At 35.2% G+C, this 26183-nt stretch overlaps 5 protein-coding genes across 7 annotated transcripts in view; 3 read left to right on the top strand and 2 right to left on the bottom strand.

Moving 5' to 3' along the window:
* The first annotated feature begins 224 nt into the window (after positions 1 to 224).
* On the top strand, positions 225 to 2217 carry LOC149969086 (ADP ribosylation factor 4). 2 transcript variants are annotated; one of them, XM_090155310.1, is made up of 6 exons: positions 225 to 468; positions 754 to 834; positions 912 to 1093; positions 1515 to 1640; positions 1712 to 1831; positions 1918 to 2217. In XM_090155310.1, exons 1-5 carry the CDS (start codon positions 402 to 404, stop codon positions 1799 to 1801), a joined length of 546 nt encoding a protein of 181 aa, XP_090011436.1. In that variant the 5' UTR covers positions 225 to 401; the 3' UTR covers positions 1802 to 1831; positions 1918 to 2217. The 2 variants fall into 2 exon arrangements, with proteins under 2 accessions (XP_090011436.1, XP_090011427.1); XM_090155301.1 differs by having other exon boundaries at positions 227 to 468; positions 1712 to 2217.
* Positions 2218 to 2550: 333 nt separating this feature from the next.
* LOC149969087 (telomere length regulation protein TEL2 homolog) lies at positions 2551 to 7811 on the top strand. The gene is made up of 17 exons (XM_090155289.1): positions 2551 to 3028; positions 3092 to 3304; positions 3382 to 3536; positions 3604 to 3751; positions 3827 to 3926; positions 3991 to 4065; positions 4131 to 4272; positions 4341 to 4671; positions 5450 to 5630; positions 5700 to 5888; positions 5960 to 6127; positions 6193 to 6284; positions 6485 to 6584; positions 6659 to 6723; positions 7414 to 7529; positions 7600 to 7682; positions 7756 to 7811. The coding sequence occupies exons 1-17, from the start codon at positions 2670 to 2672 to the stop codon at positions 7792 to 7794; spliced, it is 2556 nt and encodes an 851-aa protein (XP_090011415.1). The 5' UTR covers positions 2551 to 2669; the 3' UTR covers positions 7795 to 7811.
* Positions 7779 to 9002, bottom strand: LOC149969088 (NADH dehydrogenase [ubiquinone] 1 alpha subcomplex subunit 6-like). Its single transcript, XM_090155323.1, has 4 exons — positions 8936 to 9002; positions 8282 to 8422; positions 8086 to 8201; positions 7779 to 8016 (listed from the first exon to the last, which is right to left on the bottom strand). The coding sequence occupies exons 2-4, from the start codon at positions 8406 to 8408 to the stop codon at positions 7888 to 7890; spliced, it is 372 nt and encodes a 123-aa protein (XP_090011449.1). The 5' UTR covers positions 8409 to 8422; positions 8936 to 9002; the 3' UTR covers positions 7779 to 7887.
* On the top strand, positions 8549 to 15237 carry LOC149969089 (ADP-ribosylation factor 3-like; the record flags this gene model as incomplete). Its single annotated transcript, XM_090170301.1, has 6 exons — positions 8549 to 8650; positions 9361 to 9446; positions 9559 to 9623; positions 11856 to 12040; positions 13278 to 13403; positions 13841 to 15237. Coding segments are annotated over 6 exons (699 nt in total), but the record flags the coding sequence as incomplete, so codon positions are not given.
* Positions 15238 to 18002: 2765 nt separating this feature from the next.
* LOC149969090 (uncharacterized) overlaps positions 18003 to 26183 on the bottom strand; it is a 48810-nt gene continuing 40629 nt past the window's right edge. For both annotated transcript variants that reach the window (XM_090174281.1, XM_090174280.1), the window contains exon 3: positions 18003 to 18804. In XM_090174281.1, the coding sequence (XP_090030407.1) occupies positions 18266 to 18804 (539 nt within the window). In that variant the 3' untranslated portion in view covers positions 18003 to 18265. The remainder of the gene's footprint in view (positions 18805 to 26183) is intronic.

Raw genomic sequence — 26183 nt, forward strand, 5'->3', positions numbered from 1 at the left:
TTTTTGCATCGTTTGCTTATATTTTGATAAGGTTATTTAATAACAAACGTTCTTATGACTTTTTAATTTGTGTGTAGCAGACGCTAGATCATAGGCCCTATCTTGGAGAAGCTATCGCCGTTACGCCATCTACACTCCTGCACGATTACGAACCTTTCGGTCTCGAATAGTCATGGTTACGACTAAGTACTCTGCTAGCACCACCTATGGACGATAAAAGCGAATTGAAAAATTACGTGGCAAACAGGCGGGCCGGTAGTGGAGGACTGCGTGTGCCAGAAACTTATTCGTAATTACGTTGTGTCGTCAGAGTTAAAATTTTGTGTAGGCCTTTAATTTGAATATTTCACAAGTTATTCTGTAGATTAAGTTTAATTAAATCACTGTAAGCCTTAATCAATATGGGCTTAACTATATCCAGTATTTTAACTCGTTTATTTGGCAAAAAACAAGTTCGAATTCTTATGGGTAAGAATAGAAATAATAATACTGTCAGTTGAATTACTTCTATTGTGAAAAAATTTCACAAAGGCTTAAGGGGATTAATTTTAACTTTCAATGTTTTTTACTTTCGAATATTTACTGTTTTTGAAATGGCATCACTAACCAAACATGAGGGCAATTTAAATCAATCAATTAAATATTTACTTAAAGTAAATTATAAGTCTGTAGTATTAATTATCTTGCATACATGTTTTGATTTTTCCTTAAGACAAATTAAAGCAAACTAATAATCTTTAATCTTTGGTTTAGTTGGTCTTGATGCTGCGGGGAAAACCACTATTCTTTATAAATTAAAGTTAGGAGAAATCGTTACCACAATTCCAACTATAGGTAACATTCACTTTAAAACAATTTATAACTGCTTATTTAGACTTAGCATTTAAACCTTTTTTTTGTTATTATAAAAGGCTTTAATGTGGAAACCGTTGAATATAAAAATATCTGTTTTACTGTTTGGGATGTCGGTGGACAGGACAAAATTCGACCTCTTTGGAGACATTATTTCCAAAACACGCAGGGGCTCATATTTGTAGTTGATAGCAATGATAGAGAAAGAATTCCAGAGGCCCAAGATGAACTTCAAAAAATGGTAAAACTATCTTAGTCTTTATAAACTCTCACTGATCTAAAAGGCCTTGGCTTACCCTTAAGATCTTAAGGCGGGAGGGGGACCAAGTAGCTACTGAGTTATAAATAACTTTTTAGAAATTCATTGGTGAAAATTTGACAAATGTAATAATCAATTAAGATTATTTAAACTTATATATGAACGTAATTAGGTATTTTTAATTATTAATATGGCTAATCATTTCTCTTAACTGAGTTATAAATTCGTAGTCAGTTTAACAACTAACTTATGAAGCCATTTTATAGATTAACCCTTGTAATGAAATTTACTCCAATTGTGTATCTAAGTTTTTCTGATAACTAAATTGGCTCTTAATGGAATAATTTCAAGCATCTGTTAAACTATGTTTACAAACTTCGAAGTGTATATTGATTTTCCATAGTTAAATGAGGATGAACTTCGAGACGCTGTACTTCTGTTATTTGCGAATAAACAAGACCTTCCAAATGCGATGAATGCCGCCGAATTAACGGAAAAATTGGGACTCAATCAGCTACGAAATCGAAGGGTAAACTACTTTAGTGAAATTGTAAATTTTCATACTGATTTTTAACCTATTTTTCTTAATAATTGTAAAAGTGGTATATCCAAGCTACGTGTGCAACGCAAGGCCAAGGACTTTACGAAGGCTTAGATTGGTTGTCAAATGAGTTAGCAAAGATTAAATAGAAAGAAGTGGCGAAATTTAAATATTAAACGGTGAGCAGGCGCGAGTTCTAGTTGGAAAACTGTGATGTATCATCTTATTTTCCTACCTTTTTTATTTTTATGTCTCTAACCTCTAGATATTCGTTCAACACGTTATTTTAAGCACCTGTTTTATTTTCCTATGTGAGCCAGTTTAGAACTCTTTTCCCACCAAAATTCTTATTTATAGAGAACAAACAGTTAAATGATACCAAATTATATGGTTTTTGTTTTTTTTTCTGGCAAACAAAAAAAATTACCTTGTCATAAGGATTTTATATCAGCTATTTTCTCCCTTTTTGTAATTAAATGTGTGAATCTAATCCAGTAATCATTGATATATAGTTTTTTCGCTCTACAATACAAATAAAGTCGACTTTATTTCCCATTTTGTAAAATTTATGAAATTTTTAATTCTGGCAAATACATTTTAAAGCCGAAGAGTTTTAAATTTTTGGTCTTAACCAACTTCTTTCAACCTTGACATTTTTGACGGTCAACATTTGACCCGAAAAATAACTATGCCCGGGAGGCTGAAGGGCTCTGGGGCTAGGGGCTACAAATTTTGAAAGAAAAGTAATTTGGAAAAATTTCGCTTTCTGTTGAAATATTTTCTCTGTTGTCGCTTCAACCAATCAACGACGAATTGATCCTCGGACGATACGACGCGATAGGTTGGATTTGGGGGTGTGATTCTTCCTACCCTCTTTGTTTTCTCCGTAATCGGAAATTTTCCTTTCACTTTCCATTTCGTCAGCTACGACTCGAGTAGTCGGCGTGCTTTTTGTCTAACAAAAAGACGCCGTAAGTTAAATAGTGTTTTATTAGGTAATTTATTTTTAATGTTAAAATGGAAAGTGTTTTTCAATACCTCGTTCAATTGGACGAAATATTTCTGGCGTTGGAAAGAAAATCTAGGCCTCTCGATAACCTGTCTAACGGGGACCAAGGCTTAACAGAGATTCCGTGGGAGATACTAAAGAATTTAAATAGCTGTTTGCCATTAAATGGCAAGCTTAGATATTGCGAAGAGGCGGTGCGTGAAAACGTCATAAATTTGTTTGAAAGATTGCTAACGCGACTTTTAAAAGCCATACAGCATGACACGTTCGATTTAACTTGGAAGATAGAAGTCTACCAGGGTATTTTTACTCACGGTTGCCATGCTGAAGCTTTGTCAGCACTGTGTCGTGCGCTGGAGACCACCAGGTATGTATTGATAGATGCATATGTAATATTAGAGTTATATGTAATCAAACCGTTAATTTCTAGCCCAAGTGTTAAGCAAGATGTTATTTTATCTATTCTGAAGAAATTTGTTGCAGGCCATAGTTTTAGAGAAATGATGTTTGATCAGTCGTATTTAGCAGTGGCTGATTCTAGCAGTATTAGTAAAAAAGTTCCTAATCCGATGTGGACTCATCTCATAAGTTTTTTAGTTTCATTACCAGATCGCGTAGCAAATAAATTATCAGGAATAGTTGGGTAAATACAATTCTTATTTTGAGCCTCATTTATTAAACTATCTTGGTTTCAGTTTATTAAAAATATTTAATTGATAGTGCACCATTCGATAAAACGAGCTATGGTACCTTGTGTTCGGATGCAATAATAATCACATTGGCTCAAGTTTGCGAGGAGCTATCTCATAATCGTAATGCTTCTTTGGAATTTATGAGCCAGTTTTTAGGACGTTTGTGTTTGACTGGCTATGCAGGTTAATACTTAAAGCTTTGTATTTTTAACTGAAACTCTACCCATTTCAGTTTAATTTATATTTATAGATTTAATATTTGAAATAATCACCCCCAAAATTTTGAATGAATGCAAAAGTAACTTCATTTGGAGGAAAGCTTCTAGTCGCTTGTTTGTCGGCGTCCAAGACAGGTGTTTAGAAAATGTTTTGAGGCCGCTATTGAATAACATTCCTTGGTAATTGTTGCCTTTTTTAATCTTGAATTGACTTGGTTCAACCAATTTTAAATAAATTTTATCTTTTTTTATAAGGTATGGCTATGTTAAGTACTTCATCGGCGAGAGACTAGTGAAACAAACTTTAAAGTTCCTCATCAGCCAGAAATTTATTTTGATTAGACAATCTGAAAATGTAGGTTTTGAGCCTTACGAAGTTATTTAATAATTGTTCTGCTAATGGAAAACATTGATTACAGACTAGAATACTTCGAAATTGTATTGGATATTTAGCCGAAGACGAAATTCAAGAAGATCATAAATTATTTTTAGAGGTCTATAGATTTTTTACTTCGACGAACATCTTAAGAAGATACTAATAAAAATTATTATATTATAGTTAATATCTCATGTTCTGCAATCCTGGTCGGATGCAACATCATTGCGTTACTTATCTTACGAGCAAAACTTTGCCTGGACAGCAGCCTTGGTCATGTGCGCAGGTTACTTAAAGAATATTGATTTTAGGTCATATAAACAAGGTATAATCTTATAGAAATTTGGTGTTTGATTTGGAATAGTACTTAAATCGACACATAATCTTTGGTAGGGTACCTTACTTGGGTCATGAGAGGCGTTCAAATGCATATCAGTAACTCATCAGAACCGATACGGGTCCAAGGAATGGTTATAGGTCAGTTGTACATGTCCATTTTGGAACCAGATGGTCCAAAATTGGAGTTTGAATATGAGGAGACAGATGAAGTGAAGGCCCTACTCGCATTTACCAAAATACCTGAAGAACCAAAGGAAGTTGAACCAGAAGAATCAAGTCCCTCCAAAAACATTCCAAATATCCAAAGCCCAGCTGATATTTCCATCTCTGAGAGTACTTCTGAACCTGTAACCACTGATAACCTTGCAAAACAAGATATTGATAGGTAATTGCAATTATGGCCTATTAAATGAGGTTTATTTCTAAACAGTGACTACAGCCCGGTTTTTATTTAGTACTAGGCTCTATAATTAGGAATGCACCAATATGGGTACAGCTGATATGTCGGCTATTCGTGGCTGTTAATATCGGACGATATATAGGTCCATAATGTTTGTGCATCCCTATTTATAACAATTGAGGTTCCTAAAAATACGTATAGATGGTGCAGTTATAAAAATTGCCATTAAGATAACAAAAAAATAATGGTTAAGATATTGTCAAATTCATGAAATTCCCATCAAAATTGTATTTATTTATACTTGGGGGGGGGGGAATGACTTAATGTAACTTATATCGTTGCTCCTAAATCTGACTGATATCTTGCGCATACCCAACACTGATAAAGTTACAGACTCTCATTAGCACAGTCAAAGATACGGGCTTGTACACCGATTACGAGGAGTGACTAGCCCCTTGTCTTAGTGGTGGTACCCAGCACCGTAACCAGGATTTTATTTCAGGGGGGGCACGCAATGGAAACAAATAAAAAAAATGTATATACAACCATACGTTTCATGGTGGTCACGGCCCAACCCCCCCCCCCCCCCTCCCCCTTGGTTACGGCCCTGGTGGTACCCGAAAACTGCGTGCTCCAACGGTATTGAAGCACATGGGGGATACGTTTTTCCTTACCCCCACCCTAAAAATTCAACCATGACTGTCATTCTCCCTTAGTAGAAATTAATTTTATTCTCATATTGACTTATCATTACTTTTATAAGTGATGATGACTTGGAGCCGTATGATTTAACGGATGATACCGAGCTGCCTAGTTCTTCAACTCCACTCTATATACGAGATTGCTTTCAAGGTCTCATAGATCACACAAAGCCGGAATGGACACAATCTTGTTTGGAATGTGCTGAACAGTTGATTAAAAGACAACCAACCTCTGCTAAAGAAGTATGATAACTTATTCTAATTTTATTCTTAAATCTGTAACAAAATGCTAACTTGTTTTCGATGTCTTAGATTTCTGAAGAAATAGCGAAAGTTCTTCTCCATTTAGATAATAACTTTGCCTGCGATCAGTTTGTTCCATGGAGGTTTAAAGCCTTGGTTGCCATACTTGTCAACAGCCCCGAAGAAGTGTCAAAGTATATGACTGCTCAATTTTACGATCGTAATTACTCCATAAGGCAACGCTTGGACATGTTAGAGGTGTGTTTTTATATAATTCACAGCGTTTTTTTGTACCCTAGTACATAAATATCGATGATTTTTCCCCATAGGTTATGGCTGCAGCGAGTCAACAATTATCAGGAATTCAAAACATATCTGCCAAACCAATAGAACGAAATATGCAATTAGGGAGAGTTGAGGCTAGCGAGTCGCAACCATCTAGTTGGAAAGAAGTTTTAAGGAAGAGAATTGAAAACAAAACCAGAATTATAAGTAAAGTAAGTTTCAATGGTTAATTCTGTCAAAAGTTTAGTATGCTTAATATTATTTATCACGTCTCCAGGGTCGTTGTGTTGAACCTCCGATAGAAGTTGAAAATCAATTTTCAAAAGTAGCTGGATCTTTTTTCTTCCCTCTTTTAACCAATTATGATAGGTAAGTTTTTTTGGGTGAATATCAACACACCAAAAGCGTGTCCGATTTTTTTTTATTATTATACTTTAGACGACATTGAACATTTTTGTGTCAAAATTATCCCAAAAAAAATTAAAATTGGACATGCATGATATTTTTCAGTTTTTTCAATTTATAAATTTGTATGATTTAATTCATGTATGTGGTTCCCTTCCCAACAGTAAACAAAACTCGTTTGATCTGTTAGGCGATGATAGTTATTTATTAGCACGATTAATATACACCCTTGGCATTTTTATTAATTCTGCATCAAATTCATTGGTGAGTTTATTCTTCTTAAGTTATTGCTGTCCATGTATTTGAATTTGTCCTAAATATTATTTTAAAATTCATAGGTTGTGAAAAAGTTGGCAAAACATTTATTGGAGTTTTTATGGATCTTTAGATACCATGTTGAAGTGTAAGATTTGTTTTCTTAGTTTAAGCTGAAACCTTACAATTTTTAGTGATATATTATCCCACCACATGGTGTAAGAACTCCCTCAACATTACACTGTATTGTGTTAGACTCAAATAATTTACGGAACCAGATAGAGTAAAAACTTGTATGTTTCTAAACATAATCTCGACTGCAAAATATGAAACAAATTAACGAGTTTGTTTTAAAGTTGAAACTATTAGGCACCATAAACGATGGCTAAAGTGCTATTTAAACAGCCAATTTTAAAGGGTCTAAATTAAAATGTGTGATCAGGTTTAGTTCACCTATAAAAAAACTGCATATCTTTATCTTGCACCATTCTTATGAAATTAAAACAAATCAAAAAAGTGCTTTGAACAAATTCAAGAGTATGTATGATAGATTTATCTCCAAAAAATATAGAACTATTCTTAAGTAAAATCCATCTGCAGAAAAACGGATTGCTATATCTCGGAAATTGTTATATTCGTAGCAAAAGAAGATTCGTAATATAACAATTTCGGCAATATTTAGATCAGTTTTTCTGCAGATGGATTAAACTACAATACGTATGCTTCTTTTACTAATTTTTTTAACTTGTTAGCTAGCCTTTATCTTTGGACTTTTTAAGAAATTTTAAATTGAGAAAATACATTGTTCATTATCTTAATGGTCTTTCACTTTCCCTAGGTTCGTTAGACAATCATTGCTCTTTGCTCTATCGATGGTTTTATTGAATGTCCCTGCAGGGTTATTGGTTTTAGAATTTCAATCGGAGTTGTTTGAATATCAGTCGTGGTTGCAAGGTAAGTTTCCACACATTTCTAATACAAATAACTGTTAGTCGTAATGTAAATTTTCTTTGACTAATTTTAGATGTATTAACTAAAGATTGCGATACAGACTGCCGTAAAATAGCAGCGCAAGTATCAGCCTTGATGGCCAAGACCATTCAAGAGGTACTTGATATAGATTGGTACTATTATGATGAATAGTACATGCATTTACAAACAAGGTTTATCTTGTTTATAGGAGGTATCATTTAATTTAGAGGATTCTCAGAACAAATAAATTTATTTACAACGCTACGAACAAGTGGTTATTTCCATACCTTTTTACTAAATAGTAATTACCATTTGGGTTTCAGTTTATAATTTAAAGTGTCTAATCTTGGCCCTGCAAGAACTTGGACATGAAGTCCTTTGGTTTTGGGTTCACTGTTTCTTCGAAATATGTCATGAGATGGCAATTCTGTTTCCAACGCTTCACAGTCTCCACCAGTTCCATTTGTCCCTGAATGATATAGATTTGGATGTTAAATTTAAAGTTATAGGTTAAAAATTCAAGTTAAAATTAACTGACTTTAATAACCAGCATATCAATAGCTCTTATATCTCGAACATGTTTGTTTTTCAAGAAGACTTCTCGCAGTTTAGACCTTCCTTTATCTACTGTAATCGGCACATCGTACTCTTGAACTTAAGGAAGGTTAACGACCAAGGCTTAATGGTAGGTTCTTAAATTTAGATGAATTTTCATTAAAGAAACTAATAATTACTTATGTATGGGATTTGACGATACCACGCTTTGTACAAATTGAAAACTCTCCTTTTAGCTTCTAATTTATCAATAGATAATACAGGTTTTACTTGACGAGGAATAGCTCTGACTACTTGGGACGCCATTTTCGCAATAATATCTGCATTAAAAAATATTTTTAACTACGGCGAGGTGTCGCTGCCAGCTTGATTTGGTTTAAATTTCTGCTTTTGTGTCTAACCAAAGATGATATTAACTAATCCCGATTTTGAATAAATCGTAGGTAAAGATCGTCCCTCAAACTGAGAATTGGGATTTTTACGAATTCATTATTGGGTGGCATTCCAATGTCAATTTTATAAATTGGCATTTTAGTTGCGGTTACAAGGTAATTTTGAGGCATTTCTCATCCTACCAGTGTAGACAAACCATGACATTTCGAGCCTTAATTTTGTTACATCAAGAAACCCCAACACCGTTTAGGACAAAATAAATATAGTCTACTAAATGGTTTTATTTTTAATTGCATTAACGAATGTTATTTAGGATGATTATCTTTGCACATTTATACAGTTAATTATTTTATTTCGTTTTCAAATCCGAGATATTCGAGACTCAATATTAAATCTTCGATTTTGGGGTAACTTTTGTGTCGAAGAATATGTTGTCCTACCGTTATTGTAGCGTGTACTCTTGCTTCCATGAACGCACCTTACTAAATATCCATGTTCTTAGTCCAGGGTTGCCAGACTAACGATAAATTATCGTACAGGTTAAAAGTTGGGGCCATTTAACCATTTAAAACAAAATTTAGTACGTAAACTTCCCAAAGTGTAACGCCAATATTTCAACAAAATTTAAATTTCCCGTTTATTTTTCCCAAAACGTACGAGTACTATAGCCTTTTTCACTTGATAATTTTAATACATAATCGGAACCTGGCAACGCTGTTTCATACCTCATTCGCGATAACGCGAAAAAAAATACGAGGTTAAGGATGACGCAAATTTTCGGCGTTATATATATATATCCTATCGCGACGTTTGTGTCAGATAAAATAAAGAATTATGTTTGAAATACAATATTTTTACCATTTAGTTTGTAGCCGTTAGCTCTAATCATTATGGGCCAAAGTGTTTCCAGTATTTTGACGATTGGAAAAAAACCAATCCGTATTTTTATGGGTAAGTAAAGAGAAGATAAATTGCAGTGTTACCATACGACAGTTACAGTTTGAAAGTGGCTTGGAACCTAACTGAAAGTAAATCAGATCTTTTTCGTAATTTTTACTTTTAGACGGGCTGGACGGTTCCGGAAAAACGACCATTCTTTATCGATTGAAGTTGGGCCATTTTATAGAAGTAATACATACCATAGGTACTAATCATTATCACGTTGATTACCAACTACCATCACCACGACCAAATTTGATCACGCGCTGTTCGCGCTACAGCGGCCAACCCATTCGTTGAAGTTTCTATGTTAACCTATGAGCAAAAGATGTGTATGGTTTGAGCGCCCCTGGCGGAATATAATTTTTAGAATAGTTTTTGCATTGAAGCCAATACAAAAACGAGCGTGGCGCTGAACTTCTACATGTTATAGTACAGTTTAGGGGAATGGGTCGGCCGCTGTAGCGCGAGAGATCAAAGTTGGCCGTGCCATCACTGATTATTAAACCCTAAAATGTCTACTAATGGCGCTCCAGCGGAAAGAAAATGTTAAACCATATGCAAGCGGGGAAAAACGGCGCATGGAATTAATCTAGTATTGCTGTCCATATGAGACTGCTTGAAGCGGTGGATATTGTAAGCTGATGTATAGAATTGGGGAAGCAGACGATATTTAACAGGGTTTCTATGCGCTTATCGTTCTTTTACATCAAAAGATGCTTGGAAAATCTGTATATTCATTGTTTGCGAAACATATGGTTGCTGTATATTTTTTAGTGTTCAATAAATAAATTAGAAGAAACAAATGCATGGAAACACTGATAAAATTTCGTCTGCTTCCCCAATTCTGATTATCAGCTTCCAAAATCCGCCACTTGGAATAAATAGGAATAACGTCCATTGATTTAACTTCGATTGAGAAAGAAATGGAACATGCTTCGAATATTCGACCCCTTAATTTTCGAGTTGAAAAGTAATGAAAAAAGATGTAACGTACATTTAAATACACACAATCCCCCGATGTATTAAATATATTTTAAATATTAAATTAAAATTTGAACTACTTTTGAATTATCTTGTGTATTAACTTAAACCCAAGAGCAATTTTATCGAAAATGAAATTTTCGAGTTACCTGCTTTTGGAAATAAGGTAGCGAAAGGCGAACATGTTAATTTAAATAAATGTTTAGACAAACCGATTTTTTCAAGTTACCTGGTTTTGGAAATAAGGTAGAGACACGTGAACGCGTTATATGCACCATGTATGCACTCAATGTTTTTGGCAGTTAGATGGCGCCTGTATCAATAGGCACGAAATTCGAATATCACAATAGTGCGTACACGGGGTGTGGGGTCCTACGAATTGACCAGAAATCTCATTTAAAATTAAAATTTCTTAAGTAGTTCCAAAATGATCAGCACTAACTAAAAATATAATTTTCAACCAAGTCGGTCTTTATTCAAAAAGATTATGTAGATTAAAAGTCGAATATCGCCATATAGCACTAAAATGGGCAAATGACAAACAATTGTTGGCCCTAGATCTCCAAAAATTCATGACGGGCTACCGAGGACATGATATTTCCTTTCGATTGAGATATCCCTGGCCCTTCTAAGCCTAATGTTTGGAGAGTTATGTGGACTCAGTACATACAAATCCTGGATAGCGTTTTCAATTTAACTACTCTCGAGCGCTCTAGATCGCTCTGATCAACATATTATAGGTGTTTTTTTTTCGCTTGTCCAGGGACAAAAAGTGTAAACTTTTTAGCCTAAGACTTTTTATTCGCCTGTTCTCGGGGTAAAATTTACCCTGTCCCGAATTTTGTTCGCTTGTTCCAGAGCTCTAAGGTTACACTTTTTACTCCTCCTCGAAAGGAGGTGTAGAGGGAGTAATCTAGCTTTGTCGTCTGCTTAAATTTCGTTTCACGAAAACATGGCGGGTAAGCTTTTTATAAATAACCTTTAACCTTTAACTACTCCCTTCTTACTCCAAATAGTTTTTATCGTCAAGACAGAATTGAAGTAAAATGACGTCATATGTCTACACTTTTTAACCTGCTCAAAAAACCTAGGACAGGCGAAAAAAAACCACCTAATGTTCCATTTGCGTGCACAGATATGCTCCGATCAAGATTAGCGTGTTCCATTTCCCGCTCTCGGGTGCTCCGAGATCGCTCAAAATCGATCTGCGAATTTCGACACATCAACGGATCGAGATCGGAGCAAATTTTTGCGAGTTCCTTCCTACCGTGTACCCCCTTTTTCGCGCATGCCCAGATTTGGTTTTTCATTTGATTTTTGCCGCTAGAACGCCATCAACAAACGTTTTTGCACCACCTTGGTAATTTGAAGAGAGTGGAATATCGCTGTTCGTAATTAATCCACGCGGCCATTACGGTTGACAAATTCTTTCTTTAGGTTTTAACGTGGAGGAGATTGAATATAAGAACTTTCTATTAACGTTTTGGGATGTTGGTGGTGGAGATAAAATTAGACCATTGAAAAGACATTACTATCCAAATGTAAAAATTGTCATATACGTAGTCGACAGCAGTGATAGAGAAAGAATTGACGAGGACCGGTACGAACTTCATAACAGACTGGTACGTTAAATTTAAAAACGCCCTATCAGGAACTTATATGTGCATACACTTGGAATATCTCAGGTGGAGTGTGGTGGCCTTGATGATTCCCATCAAAACAAGCGTGGTTTACATGTACGGTAGCTTTTTTCGACATAGTAAGGCTTAGCAAAAACACAACGTTCTCAACAAGCGCTACATTCAATCGAGTCCATGTGGCGTAACCATTGAGTTGGGAATATTAATCTAGAGGTCCAATCAAAACGTTGGATTTCAGTATTTCGCGAAACAAGTTTTTAAAAAATAAGAATACTGCCGTCTGCTCCCGAATGACGAGAAAACCTTATCATTCTACCCGTGGCGCCGTCTATCTCTCAATGGTTCGTTCAAATAAGACGCGTTTTCCGGCAAAAATATTTTTTTTTCAAAAATAATGGATGGCGCCACGGGTCATATGATAACGTTTTCTCGTCATTTTAGAGGAGATGACACAATCGTAATTTTCGAAAAATTGTTTCGCGGGGAGCAGATTTGATTGGATCTCTAGATTAATATTCCCAACTCAATGGGCGTAACGACGTTAGCTTATCCGAGGTAGCTAGTATGATCTAGTGTCTGCTACAGACAAATTAAAAATTCATAAAAACGTTTTTTCTTAAATAAACTTATTAAAAGATAAGCAAACGATGCAAAAATTATATTAAAATTTGAATACCATTATTTACAAATTCAAATTTACGAATAACGATGAGGAAAATCAAATAACATCTGCTTTGCTACCTATATAGGTGAACCAAAAGGGGCGCAGCGATAGTTTTCGGTCGCCAAGAAACAGTAACTTACAAGTCTGGGCTCTCGGAAATATTACTTCTTGGCGATTTCCTTGAAGATGTTTTATTTAAGCATGGGCCCATGATTTAAGCTTGGATTAATAATAGTAGTTCCTATCTGGATATATCACTTGAACAAAAACCTGACCAGCAAATGGCTTTTGCGACAGCAGCGCCGCTTCGGCGAAGTTAGCGGAATTTCCGAAACTCCCGTAACACGTAGACTTCTACAAGTCAGAACCATTAACAAACACTTAGGAAATGCACGCGGAACGCTAGTGTGATATATCCAGGTAGGAACTACTATTTTTTTTATCCAAGATTTAAGCGTCTATTTCCTACCAAGTGTTTATACCTTTAATTTCCTGAATCTATCTAATGTTAGCAATCTCTCTTTAATATTAATGTTTTAAATTATTTTGATATAGTTATCTGATGAAATGCTACGAGACGCTATTTTTATCATCTTCGCTAATAAGCAAGACCTTCCAAATGTCATGAGCCCTATCGAGATAGCGGAGAAATTAGGCCTAAACGATGTTAAAGGACACAGGGTAAAAACCATAGATATAAGAAATGTATATAAAGGTCTAGATAAATTTCGGGGGAAGCCTAACATAAAATACGGAATTGACACCGAGGAAGGCACGTGACCAAGAGCGCGAGCTCTCTTAGCATTTTAGTACTAAGCGCTTGACCTTTCCGCAGGCCGTAGTCTTTAGACACCATCTGTTGGTGACTTTTAGTATAATTTTTAAGCAGGAGACAATGGCTCTCGCGACGATAGCACGAGCTTTCTTAGCCATAGATAGCGCCTTATAAGGATAGCCTGCAGAAATTACGCGTTTCTGCTAGCTGTCACCTCCGTATTCACTCCCTTTGAAATATTTTATCTAGACCTTTATATACGTTTCCTCTAGCTATGATAAAAACGGATTTTGTTCAAAATCGTTTCGTTTATTTCTGGATTTTAAACTACTTGTTTGAATAGTGGCATATCCAAGCAACGAGTGCTAAGGAAGGACGAGGAATCAACGAAGGCTTAGCCTGGGTATGCAACGAGTTTGAAAAATCACAATCAAACGATATCAGGCTTCGTACTGTGAATTCGAGTATTACGCAATGAGGTTTATTTTGGCTTGTTTTTCTGGCGGTAATAGCGGACGCTAGAAAGATGCTATTTTCATCCCAAAAACAGTACAAAAAAGCAAGGCCATATTTAAAAGATGTGATATGTTAATTGTGCTATACATTCTATTTATATAGAGAAAAAAAAAACAAAAATACGTAATTGTACCGTTGTCGTAATCTATTTTTATATCCTAATTAAATATATAAAGTCGTATAATTATTTTAAAGCAAGTGTCGGCTCTGGGTGAAGTAGCTCTTTTTTCAACAGATGTCGCTAGCATCGAATTAAAAACAAGATGCTGAAGCTACATTTTGACTCAAAAGGCGGGGCATAAAAGTATGCTTCGCGTTGATTGGCTCGTTTGTAAATTTGTCAATAACTTCAATTATAGTAATTGTTTCCAATATATTTTATATGGGATATATAATTTAGGTTGAAGTTCACTAAGCAGAGTAAAAGTGGTCTAAATATAATACCCTATAATGGCTCTCTGACGACGTTATTGTTTCGCTATTTTGAATTTTAGCTTCCGTTCCCATTAATAGATGGCTCCACGCTCTCCACGAAAGTCTTTTTTTTCGAAAATTTTGATAGATTCATGGCCATCTCTAATAACAGGGGCCTTTTCATAATACAGGTGGCAATGATAGAGCCGATAGTTGCTTTAACTTACGGTACCAATAAATTATTATTATTATTATTATTGGTTTTAAAAACGTGTCGATTTTTGTCGGTTTGGGAAACCAGAATGACGCCCTATTCACTCTAAAAGCCTCTAAAATAACGATCTGCTTAACCACGGCCAACTTTGACACTCGCGCAATAGCAGCCAACCCATTCGCCGAAATTCCATGAACAAGGATTTTCCCGATATAAACTATTGGCGTTCAGCGCGCCACGCTCGTTTTTATATTGGCTTCAATGCAAAAACTACTCTAAAAATAATTTTCCGCTAGGGGCGCTCGACGCCGAGATATATTTCTGTTCGTAGATTAACTTCAGCGAATGGGCTGGCCGCTATGTCGGTTTGGGACATTGAGTTTATAATAATATAGAGCCCCAGACCGGATTTCCTCCATAGGCTTTCAGCTTACCATTAGTGGAACTTTATCAAAGTACGCCTGGCGCCACCTATGAACGACTGCAGGAACTTTTTATATTGAAAATAAAATACCTTCCAAGGTTACCATCTGAGTCTTGTGACGCTTCTTTTATTTATAAAATAGAATGTTCTTTGGAAAGCACATTTCTTGTTTTAATAAAATACATTTAACTAGAGTAGTATAATATATATAATTAAACATAATAAATATGATTTAATAATCGGTTCATAATCAAAGAATCACGAAGAGAAAAGTAAGTATCACAACAACAGGATGAGTTTGGTCCATTTTTTCCAAATTGATTCCCTCTTCATTTGCTCATTAAGGGTCTTGGCAACTTTTTAACCTAATATTTGTAAAAATGTTAATGCTGTTTTTGACAAGGTAGTGTAAATGGTGGTTCCAGCCAAATTCTTGATCAAACATGTGCTCGGTTAAATCTTTGAAAATGTCTTCTTGCATCAGACATCGTCTTACAAGCGTTTCAATTCTGAGTGGAGTATTTTTTATTGAACCGCCACATCTCTCAAGGTTTAGACTTCGGATGCATTTCCCTGAGAGTTCAATCATGGGCCAATAAAAGATATTGTTCAATGATCTTTATTATATCCTTAGACGGATGTATCAACCCACCACGATCACGGATGAAACGCAATTGTCATGAAAACTTCTATTGTCATTTGCGTTTTCTTCTAATGCTGCCTTGCTTTGGTGACATTTTCGCAGTTTCCTTACAACAAAGCCAACAACATAATGAATAATATTGTCTCTGAACAGGTTTGATCCATCAAAATAAAATTAAAAATCAGCATTATCATCGTCTTCAATTTCATTGGTAAGTGCTTCATCATATTAGGTCGTATACTTGTGTAGAAAATTATTAGTAGCTTCGCATAAGTTAGGAACTTTTGTATTGTCTAGGGCTACGACATTGGAACAGCTGGAAGCCTCTGGCTTTGCCATAAAAGATCTCTTATAGGTAGATTTAAACTGTGAAACAATTCCTTCAAAATCACATAAATTTAACATTAAGCTTAATTAACTAAATAAACCCTTTATGATTTATTTTCTATAATAGTACAATTCTAGAAGCTGATTTAAGTGATTTTCGTAAAAGTGTAGGTGTTGCTGTGTTAGTAAGTAGTTTAATGGTAGTGTTTTTTCCAAAATGATCCGTTTCTTTTGGTAGCCATTCTGGTTTTCCAATGGCTTCAAGCCTATTTTTTTAACAAAACTGTGTTTTTACTTGGAAATCTTTTGGTAATTTTAAACGAATTAAATTAAAAACTAACTTTCTATTGTTTTGTTATGCTTATGTAGTTAATACTTATGTCAAGAAACGATTTTGTTTCTCCCGTTGTTTTTACAACAGGAAATCGCAAATTTCCTACCCATTATATGACGATTTTATGCCAAAAATTATTAAAAAAACTATAGAAAGTTAGTTTTTAATTTAATTTGTTTATAATTACCAAAATATTCCACTCAGAATTGAAACGCTTGTAAGACGATGCCTGATGCCTAAGACATTTCAAAGATTTAACCGAGCACATGTTTAATCAAGAATTCGTCTGGAGATACCATTTAAACTACCTTGTTAAAAACATCATTAACATTTTTACAAATATTGGGTTAAGAAAAGTTGCCAGAGCCCTAAATGAGAAAATGAACAAAGAATCAATTAGGAAAAAATTGACCAAACTTATCTTGTTTCAAGGCCAATAGCCAAGTGATTCTTACTTTTTGCTTCATGATTCTTTGATTATTAACCGATTATTATTTCATATTTATTATATTTAATTCATTTAGCTTAAGTAGTATAATAAATTAATAATATATATAATATTATACTACTTTAGTTAAATTAATTTTATTAAAACAATTAAATTATTAAGACATGAATTGTGCTTTTCCAAAGAACATTCTATTTTATAAATAAAAGAATCGTCACAAGACTCAGATCATGTCAGATGGTAACCTAGGAAGGAATTTTATTTTCAATATAAAAAGTTCCCGCAGTCGTTCATAGGTGGCGCCAGGCGTACTTTAATAAAGTTCCTTGATTTTCAGTCCCGTTTCCACCTAGGAAGATGAAGACCGGGAACATTCTATAAAATGTTCCTGTGAAGACTACGCATCCTGGAATAGAAAATTGTATTCCTCCGAACTAGTACGGGCTTCCCGATCTCTCTAAGGCAACTCAAACCTTTGGAGCAGTGACGTATTTCCCATTGGGCAAAAAGGGCACTGCCCTAGGGTCCCAAGATTCTGGAGGGCCCCATTTTTCAAATTGTGAAATGCAAAAGAAATTTTAATAAAAAAATGTTTTTAACATGGCTCGAAAGTTGTAAACTTCGTATTTAGTCGCGTCTATAGACAGGGTAAATCTAAAACGAATAAAGACTTTTGGTTGTTGGTATTTTTAAATTCAGAATAAGCTTCTTCTTTAGTAACCTTTAGTAGGACAAGTGAAACTATTTGAACCGATAGTTGTAGACTAGAGCGACCCCAAACTACCAGCTTCTTCCATGCAATAACAGTTGCTCGCTATTTCCTAAAAAATCACTCCAAAACTAGCGAATAGCTTTCGCCTATTGAGTGTCGCCTTACCAAATTTTAACTTTTCCCGCTTTCGTGTCTGTGTAGGAACCTAAGCCGTTTGGTTTCAATACGAAAATATTTTTTTTTAAATTTAACTAAATTTCAACCTTCTAAATCGTTAAAATATCGAGTCGTTGTTGTATAAAAGTCTTTTATTTTCACGATAAAATCGGTATATCTGTGCGAAACGGGGTGCCTTTGAAAACGCGTTTTTTTTATTAAAGTAGATTTAACATAAATCCACTCACGCTACTTGCACAAGAAATTGTCATTTTTCCAATTTACGTAAAATATTGTTCGTGGCTCGGTTCTTTTGGTTATATTTAGACAAAATATTTCTATATAACTCTACGCTATCGGCCTAGTCTATTTTATACCAATTTCATACTTACAAAATGTATAATTTATGCGAGATTTACTGGTAGCAATTAAAATATTTACGTCTCAGTTTGTTAATCCGTGGTACGATTTTGATCGGTTTTTGTTTCGTTATCACAAAGGCCGGTTTGATAGTTTCAACGTTTTAAGGTTAGCAAATTTCTGATATGTTTGAATCGAGAAAGACCCCGTCCAGCCGCTGTCAAAGGGTTGACTCTTTCGTTTCGCAACTCGTGCTGCTCGAACTGGCCGTACTCAGCAGATCGCTGGTACTCGTATGGCCGTCCATTTCGCTATGCATACTCCTGCTAAATTTCCTTTCCAGTTTAGCCGGGTCCAACAACATCATGGACTGAGAACGGCCGGCTTCTAAGGGCGTCAAGGGACTGGAATTTAGGGACGAAGAGCCCGACGTGGACGCGTAAGACGAAGTGCTCGGGCCTTGGCATTCGGCGACGACCATCAAAGGCCTATCGGACGCCTCTTCGGACGAGTCTTCGGGTAATGGCGGCAACGTGCCCTGGTTTCCCGTGCTCTTGGCTTTGTCCATCCCCCTCCAGATGGGAAGGGCTTTGACCTGTTTGACCTGCGTGTCCGAGGAGGACGTTTTCTTTCTTCCCGACGAAAGGTCGTCGATGGCCACTTTCTTTTTCTTTATAATGATTTCCACCGATAACAACAGCACTAGTATTCCGATTACGATGCAGGTAGGCCCGGTTACTAGCCACGGTGTCGGGTTACCTGCAAACAAAATTATATTCTTTCAGTTCAAAGGCATAGAATCAGATTCGGTTTATTATTATTAGTATTACTGGGTTTAATAATTATTATTTAATTTATGATTAATAATAATTATATTTATTTATTTATACCTAGTTACAAGGTTACGACCCGAGGTGATTCAAACTCGGGGATCTAGTATAAGAAAATCCCCTAAGGGGCATTCCATGTGAAATCAACACGCCCAAAAACATGACCATCTCGGATTTTGGTGAAATTTTGCATATAGATAGTCTAGGGATTTCAAGAAAAATGCAAAGTTGTATTGAATTATCTCACGGTTTTCAAAATATGACTGTTAAAAATTTTAAAAAAATGGCCAAAATCACATGACTGGTATATTTTCTAATCCCCTATAGCAGCTGTTCTAATTAAGCTACATAGTTGCGAATGGTGTCATTTTACTCAGCTATGTATGCCCTTTCCAACGATATACACCATATGTACATTTAAAAAAAATATTTTTCAAATTTCAAATTATTGTTTGAATTTGATTTTTTTTTAAAAAGTGCGTCATCAAAATTAAAAAATACAGTGAATAGTTTGTATCTACGTTAAATTATTGACCAAATTTCAAAGTGGGAGGTTCATGGGTTCATAGTTAAACATTATTTAAAAAAAAGGGTTTTTAAAAAATGATAGCCATTAATATGTATACATATATTCATATATAATAAATACATATATGCACATATATAAATATTATGTATCCATATACGCATGTGTACATATATAATATTTACATATATAAATATTATGTATCCATATACTCATGTGTACATATATAATATTTACATATAATATGTTTACATATGCGCATGTGTACATATATAATATTTACATATATAAATATTATGTATCCATATACTCATGCGTACATATATAATATTTACATATAATATGTTTACATATGCGCATGTGTACATATATAATATTTACATATAATATGTTTACATATACGCATGTGTACATATAATATGTTTACATATACGCATGTGTACATATATGTTTACATATACGCATGTGTACATATATAATATTTACATATGTTTACATATACGCATGTATACATATATAATATTTACATATAATATGTTTACTACGCATGTGTACATATATGGGTGGTAATGTTTTGAAGTGGTTAAATAGTTACCTTAAGAACAGAAAAAATATATTAAAAATAAATAACGAAGTCATGAATGTGAGCTACATTTCTAACATAGGTGTCCCTCGGGGCTCTGCCTTAGGCCCCTTGTTATTTAGTATATTTGTTAATGACCCGCGTTTCTCTATCAAAAACGACTCTAACTTAAAAACTTACGCTGATGATAATAAGCTATATAGAGATATTGTTCAACCCATTGATTGTAAATTTTTAGAAAACGATATATCCCAACTTGATAACTGGAGCACTGAGAATGGTTTACCGTTAAATCCTGAAAAGACTAAAGTTATCTGGTATACTAAAAAATTTAATAGTATATTGTTTGACTACAAGATTAACGACACTGTCCTTACTCGTACTAATAGCACTAGTGACCTACATGTAGGTATACTTTTCGATTCGAAAATGTTCTACGCGAATTATATCAATAAACTGAAAGGGGACTGCTATCGGATCATTTACGCAATTTGTAAAATAGCAAGAAATCTAAAATCCAAAACCGTGTTCGTTATTCTCGATGTTAGCTTGGTTCGCAGTAAAATAGAATATTGCCATCAAATCTGGGAAGGTTGTAGTAATTATCTCCTCGCAATAATCGAGGGAATTCAGAGAAAATTTATTCACTTATATTGTCATTATTTTCAAAAACCTATGTCATTTAACTATGTGGAGACCTTAAATAACTTAAAATAACAAACAATTTATAATCGTTTTTTTAAACGCGACGCTTTATTTTTAAATAAAATTCTTACCAACAAAATTGACTGTGCGAATCTACTCGAAAAAGTTAAACTAAAAATTCCTCAGAGAAAAACTAGAAATGTTTCTTGTTTTTATACTTTAAATAAAGGTGTAAACCCTATTAAAAGAATACAAGACAAATGTAATAGTTTAAGTAAGAGTGTCGACTTCTTTGAAACTAACTGCTCAAAGTTCATGAACTCTCAGAACAATGTTCTAATGCCGAACAAAGATTTTGATGTATTCTAATTGGCTGTTCTTCTAAATGTGAAATCGACAATGTATATTATAATATGCAAAATTTATTTAATATTTAATATTAAATTTAACGTTATTATCTAACATGTGTAACACTGTGAAATATGTATTTATTTAATTTTTTATTTAACGCATTTATGTAACACACGTAGCGCAGTCAACTCGACAATACAGGGTGTTAACAAAAAAATGGACCAGGGTGAATATCTCAAAATGTGTTTTAGCTACGATTTTGAAATTTTATGTTGTTATAGAGCGCTCAGGGGGTCAACCAATTATGAAAATGTCAATGACCTTGAACCATGTCTTCAAGGTCATTCGAAAATTAACTTGAGAACCGTAAAAGCTACGAAGTTGGTTCCAATTAGAAAAGTGTTCCCCGTCTCATTTTATGGCTAACTAGCTTTGACTCGCTCTGATTTGCGAAATAGGAAGTTGAGCAATGTTAGGCCAAAATCAAGAAGGCCGTTAAGTTGATAACGTGTTAAAGACGATGTTCAACTGATAACTTTAAAAGTACTCTTGTTAGAGTACTGGAATTTGTTAGACAACCTTATCGTGGTTAAGGGTCTTAAGTTTGAAAATTTCAGCTCCCAAAACTCGTCTACCAAACTGACTTGAGAACCGTTGAGTTTCAATTAGAAAGTTGTGCGGCATCGCATTTTATGCCCAAGTGACTCTGAACCGATGTAAATTTCCCAATAGGAACCCAAGAAAATAAACACCAAAACAAGCAGGCCATAAATAAAAATGTCCAAGAGATCACAATAATTAAGTGTTTATCATTTAGAAAGTACTTGTGCTACGTTATCAACATTTTGAGGATAAATTCACTCTAGTAAAAATATTATAATAATCAATAATAATCAGCTAGGCTAATACCCAAGGCACTACCTTAGGCCTAAGTCATCAAGCGACTTTTGAAGCCTTTAATTCAGGTGGCAGGGTTACACTGCGTAGGAGGGTGGTGGCAAGCCCTGCAAGATCGAGCCAACAGCTCCCTACACTAACTATTACCGTTAACCTCAACAAGCTTTTATGGAAGGGGAAACCGAAGAGCTTGGGGGAAAACCCCTTAAACCAGCGGGGAGAGAACTTGCAAACTCAACGCGGAAGGAGTTGTTCCGAGTTTTCACCCAGTGCCACAAGCTGGGATCGAACCCGGCTCCTCTTGCTGCGAGGCGAAAGTGCTAACCACTCCGCCACCCCACAACTTTATAAAATATAGATGGCGCTACCCCACTTATGCAGAGAATCGCGATTGCTGTCCAAAGAGGTAACGCTGCATCAGTTTTGAACACGTTCACTCCGGGTGCCTCCCTAGCCGATTGTTTGTCCACTTTGCCTTAAATGTTCTTGTAGCATTGTAACTGTGGTGCTAAATAAAGAATAGCTTATGCTATTAAAATTCGGTTTACCTTGAACCATGTCTTCAAGGTCATTCAAAATGTATCTCGAAAACCGTTAAGTTTGGAAGGTTGGTTCGAAAAGTGTTCGCCATCACTTTTTAGATCCAAATTTATTTCAACCGACCTAATCTGAGCTTAATTGAAATACATTTTAATGTTGGTAATTAGTCATTGAACATTTGTATTCATGACCTTCTGGTTTTGGTGTTAGTTTTCTTAGCTTCCTATTAACCAATTTGCATGACCCCCTGCGCGTAATATGCGATCTGAAAATATCAAATTCCCCGGAAAAATAGCTTTTCAATTATATACTCTGGGTCATTTTTAGTGGACATCCTGTATACATTATATCATAAGTGGATCATTCTCTCTAAGTATACAAATTCCGGGTCTCGGTCGGGTATCTTAGTCTGGGTTTCGTGACGTCAGAGCTTGTATAGCGAGCAAACTCCAAAGAGAAAAATTTTGAAAATATTTCGGCGGAGGCGCCACCGAGTGGTCAAGACGGCAACTAAAGGGGCGTTTATTGAACGAAACTCTACCCTTGGATCTGAAACTGACCTTGAACAAATATGGTACAGGTTTTTTGGGGGAAGAAATTCGAAGAGCCAACCCCCAAAATTTCTCTCTCTCGGGCCCTCGAGACACGTTTCAGACGTGAAATGTATCATAAGAGATGTAAGAAACGTTACATTCGGCAATATAAATTCAGAGTGAAGTTTATTTGATACACAGTATAGGGCGGTTATAAAGGGCTGCCAGACCGACCCCGACAAAGACTATAGCCATAGGTAACATAGCGTTTTGTCTACTTATGTATTTATTATATATGAATATATGATACATATTAAAGGCTATCATGAACCTCCCACTTTGAAATTTGGTCAATCATTTAACGTAGATACAAACTATTCACTGTATTGTTTTTTAATTTTGATGACACACTTTTAAAAAAAAATCAAATTCAAATAATAATTTGAAATTTGAAAAATATTTTTTTTTAAATGTACATATGGTGTATATGGTTGGAAAGTGCATACAAAGCTGAGTACAACGACATCATTCGCAACTCTGTAGCTTAATTAGAATAGCTGCAATGGGGATTAGATTTTGGCCATTTTTTGAAAATTTTTAACCGCCATATTTTGAAAACCGTTTGAGATAATTCAATAAAACTTTGCATTTCGCTTGAAATCCCTAGACACTATCTATATGAAAAATTTCACCAAAATCCGAGATGGTCAGGGTTTTGGGTGTGTTGATTTCACATTGAAAATTTTCAATGGGATTTCGTTTTGCCATGGCAACCGAAATTGTTTTTGACAACTCAATTTGTAATTTTCTTTACGGGATTCAACATAGGAAAAATCACTAATTTTAAATAATTAAAAAATTTGGTTTTTACAATAAATTACTCAAATGAACAAAATTAAGAATTATTAGTCGAATTCGTGTCATTTTGGGTAAATTCTACTAACTTTGAGTAAAAACGAATTATTATTATGTGATACATAATGATAAATTGAGGTAAATATGCGAGGTATAAGTATTGGGACATTTTGGTGAAATTAAAAATTGGGCTGATTGAAACTAAATTGGGTAAATGCAAAAACATTGGGTAAAAGCAGGGAAATGTGAGGAAATGCAAATAAATTACGAAAATACAATGCAACTTGGCTAAATGCGAATAGAATCGAGAAAACGCGAATAAATTGGTTAAATGCGTATAAGTTCAAATGGGTAAATATAGGGAAATTTGGGTAAATATTGGAAATTTTTGGGTTGTTGCGAATAAATTGGTTAATGTGAATAAATGTAGGTAAATCCGAATAAATGGGGTTAAGGCGGATAAGTTTGGGCCAATAAAGGAAAATTGGGGTAAATAAAGCGAAATTTAGGTTATTGCGAATCAATTTGGGCAAATGCGAATAAAATTACTAGCATTTATCCAAGATGACCCGAATTCGACCAATAAGTAATAATTTTGTTCATTTGAGTTATTTATTGTAAAAACCAAATTTAGAAATTTTTAAAATTTGTAACTTTTCCATTATATAATATTAAACACTAACCTTCCTAGAATCGTTAAAATTAATCTAAAAATGAGGGGTCGAATATGGCAGGATTTTCGAATTACAACCGCCACTTATTTCCGAATTCCGTTAATCAACACAAGATGGCGTTCGGGAAACCGGAAATTTCTGCTTGATTTTGCTCCCCATTTATTTTATTTGCTCCCTTTCCCCCCTACTAAAATGGCCACCTGTATCTTGTGGTGAACGACTGATTTAGTACGCGTGAAGGTACCAGAGTCATGTCCTGGATTTATCATTATTTGGCCCATGGTTAGGACTAGGTTGAGGTCACGAGTGGGGAAAGGAAAACGTTGGAGCATGGACGAACAATGTGTGAAGCGTAACTTCTGGTCTTAGCACCACCCCTGCGAAACCCTTTTTGGGGGCCCCTGTTCGGGGTAGGTCCGATGGGCCGAAGACCAACCGATCGAAGGGGTCCAACGGATCGAAAACACACGGCCCGAAAAAAAGGACCAACCGACCGAAATTTAACATACGTTTTTTATAGCAACAAAAGGGAAAAGGTTTCAACTGACCGAAAAGTTGTATATCGTTAAATAAAAATTAAAATAACTTTTTTACTGTTCAAGTTTACTGTTTTGTTTTTTACTTCTGCCCCGAGATATAGCAGGGTATGCGAAAAACGTTTTAGATTAGATTAGTTCGGATTAGGTCAGGTTAGGTTAGGTTAGGTTAGGTTAGGTTAGGTAAGCGCGCGGAGCGCGCAAAGGTTAGGGTATATACGCGCGCCGAAGGCGCGTAGGCACCGTTGGATACGTCCGTGACTTATATATATCTATAAAAAAAACCTTAATTCGATCTACTAAAAAAATATATAAAGGTGCAAAATTGGGCTGTAAACCACACAATTGGGGTATTTTCGATCGATTGGAACTCAATGTTAAATCGTTTTCCAACGAATTGGATTTCGGTCGAATCCATTCTGCAGATAACGATAATTATGAGCTCCTTAATATATACTTTTTAAAAGTAGTTTTTTTTTAAAGTGTACTTAGTCCACGAAAGTGATTTTTTTTTCAGCTTTTTAAAAATATATATTTCGGTCCGTTGAAACCTTCTGCAATTAACTCATAAAAAAGGAATTTTTAAATTTTCGGTCGGTTAGTGCTTTCCTTCGATTGGATGGACTTCGGTCCGTTGGACCCCCATTCGATCGGTTGGTCTTCGGGCCATCGGACCCAGACCCCATGTTCTTCGGTGGTCCGCTGCCTTTGCGAGTACGTTATTTCCGCCGCTGACTGTCTTAATCGGTGTATAGCCCGCAAATCCTAAGTAATCACCTCTTTCACTATAACTACGTACGAAATATCATTCGTTTCGGTTGAGGAAATAGATTTCACATTGAGAAACCGTTGCCTACGTTATTATAAAGGCCCGTGCACGCGCTACAATTTAATTATTTCTGGCATTTTAGTTCGGCGATTATGGACTCAGTTGCCTAGGCAACGGGAAGTCTTTAAGCTTAGTCCAAGAAACACAGGGACGTCGCACGGTAGATATTTCGCGCACGAAGCTTCGTTGCGGCTGCCTATTTCCTATTAATCTCGCGCGATGTCGCTAGTAGCGAAAGTGAGTCAATTTTTAAAGGCTATTTGAGTCACGTGCACAGCCCTACAATCTGTCAGCACGTGGCCTGCAACAGCGTGGCTCCAAAAAACGAAATTTCTTTTA

This window comes from Leiobunum rupestre, chromosome 1 (assembly GCF_980474605.1).
Source record: "Leiobunum rupestre chromosome 1, qqLeiRupe1.1.hap1, whole genome shotgun sequence".
NCBI lineage: Eukaryota > Metazoa > Arthropoda > Arachnida > Opiliones > Sclerosomatidae > Leiobunum > Leiobunum rupestre.

Excerpts from the sequence above, each read along its gene's own strand:
- LOC149969086 (XM_090155310.1), top strand. The coding sequence starts at position 402 with ATGGGCTTAACTATATCCAGTATTTTAACTCGTTTATTTGGCAAAAAA. Across the intron at positions 469-753 it reads ACAAGTTCGAATTCTTATGG|TTGGTCTTGATGCTGCGGGG; the intron begins GTAAGAATAGAA and ends TCTTTGGTTTAG. Across the intron at positions 1,641-1,711 it reads ATCAGCTACGAAATCGAAGG|TGGTATATCCAAGCTACGTG; the intron begins GTAAACTACTTT and ends TAATTGTAAAAG.
- LOC149969088 (XM_090155323.1), bottom strand. The coding sequence starts at position 8,408 with ATGGCGTCCCAAGTAGTCAGAGCTATTCCTCGTCAAGTAAAACCTGTA. Across the intron at positions 8,202-8,281 it reads TCGTCAAATCCCATACATAA|TTCAAGAGTACGATGTGCCG; the intron begins GTAATTATTAGT and ends ACCTTCCTTAAG. Across the intron at positions 8,017-8,085 it reads TTGATATGCTGGTTATTAAA|GGACAAATGGAACTGGTGGA; the intron begins GTCAGTTAATTT and ends TATATCATTCAG.
- LOC149969087 (XM_090155289.1), top strand. The coding sequence starts at position 2,670 with ATGGAAAGTGTTTTTCAATACCTCGTTCAATTGGACGAAATATTTCTG. Across the intron at positions 3,029-3,091 it reads CGTGCGCTGGAGACCACCAG|CCCAAGTGTTAAGCAAGATG; the intron begins GTATGTATTGAT and ends GTTAATTTCTAG. Across the intron at positions 6,724-7,413 it reads TTTAGATACCATGTTGAAGT|GTTCGTTAGACAATCATTGC; the intron begins GTAAGATTTGTT and ends CACTTTCCCTAG.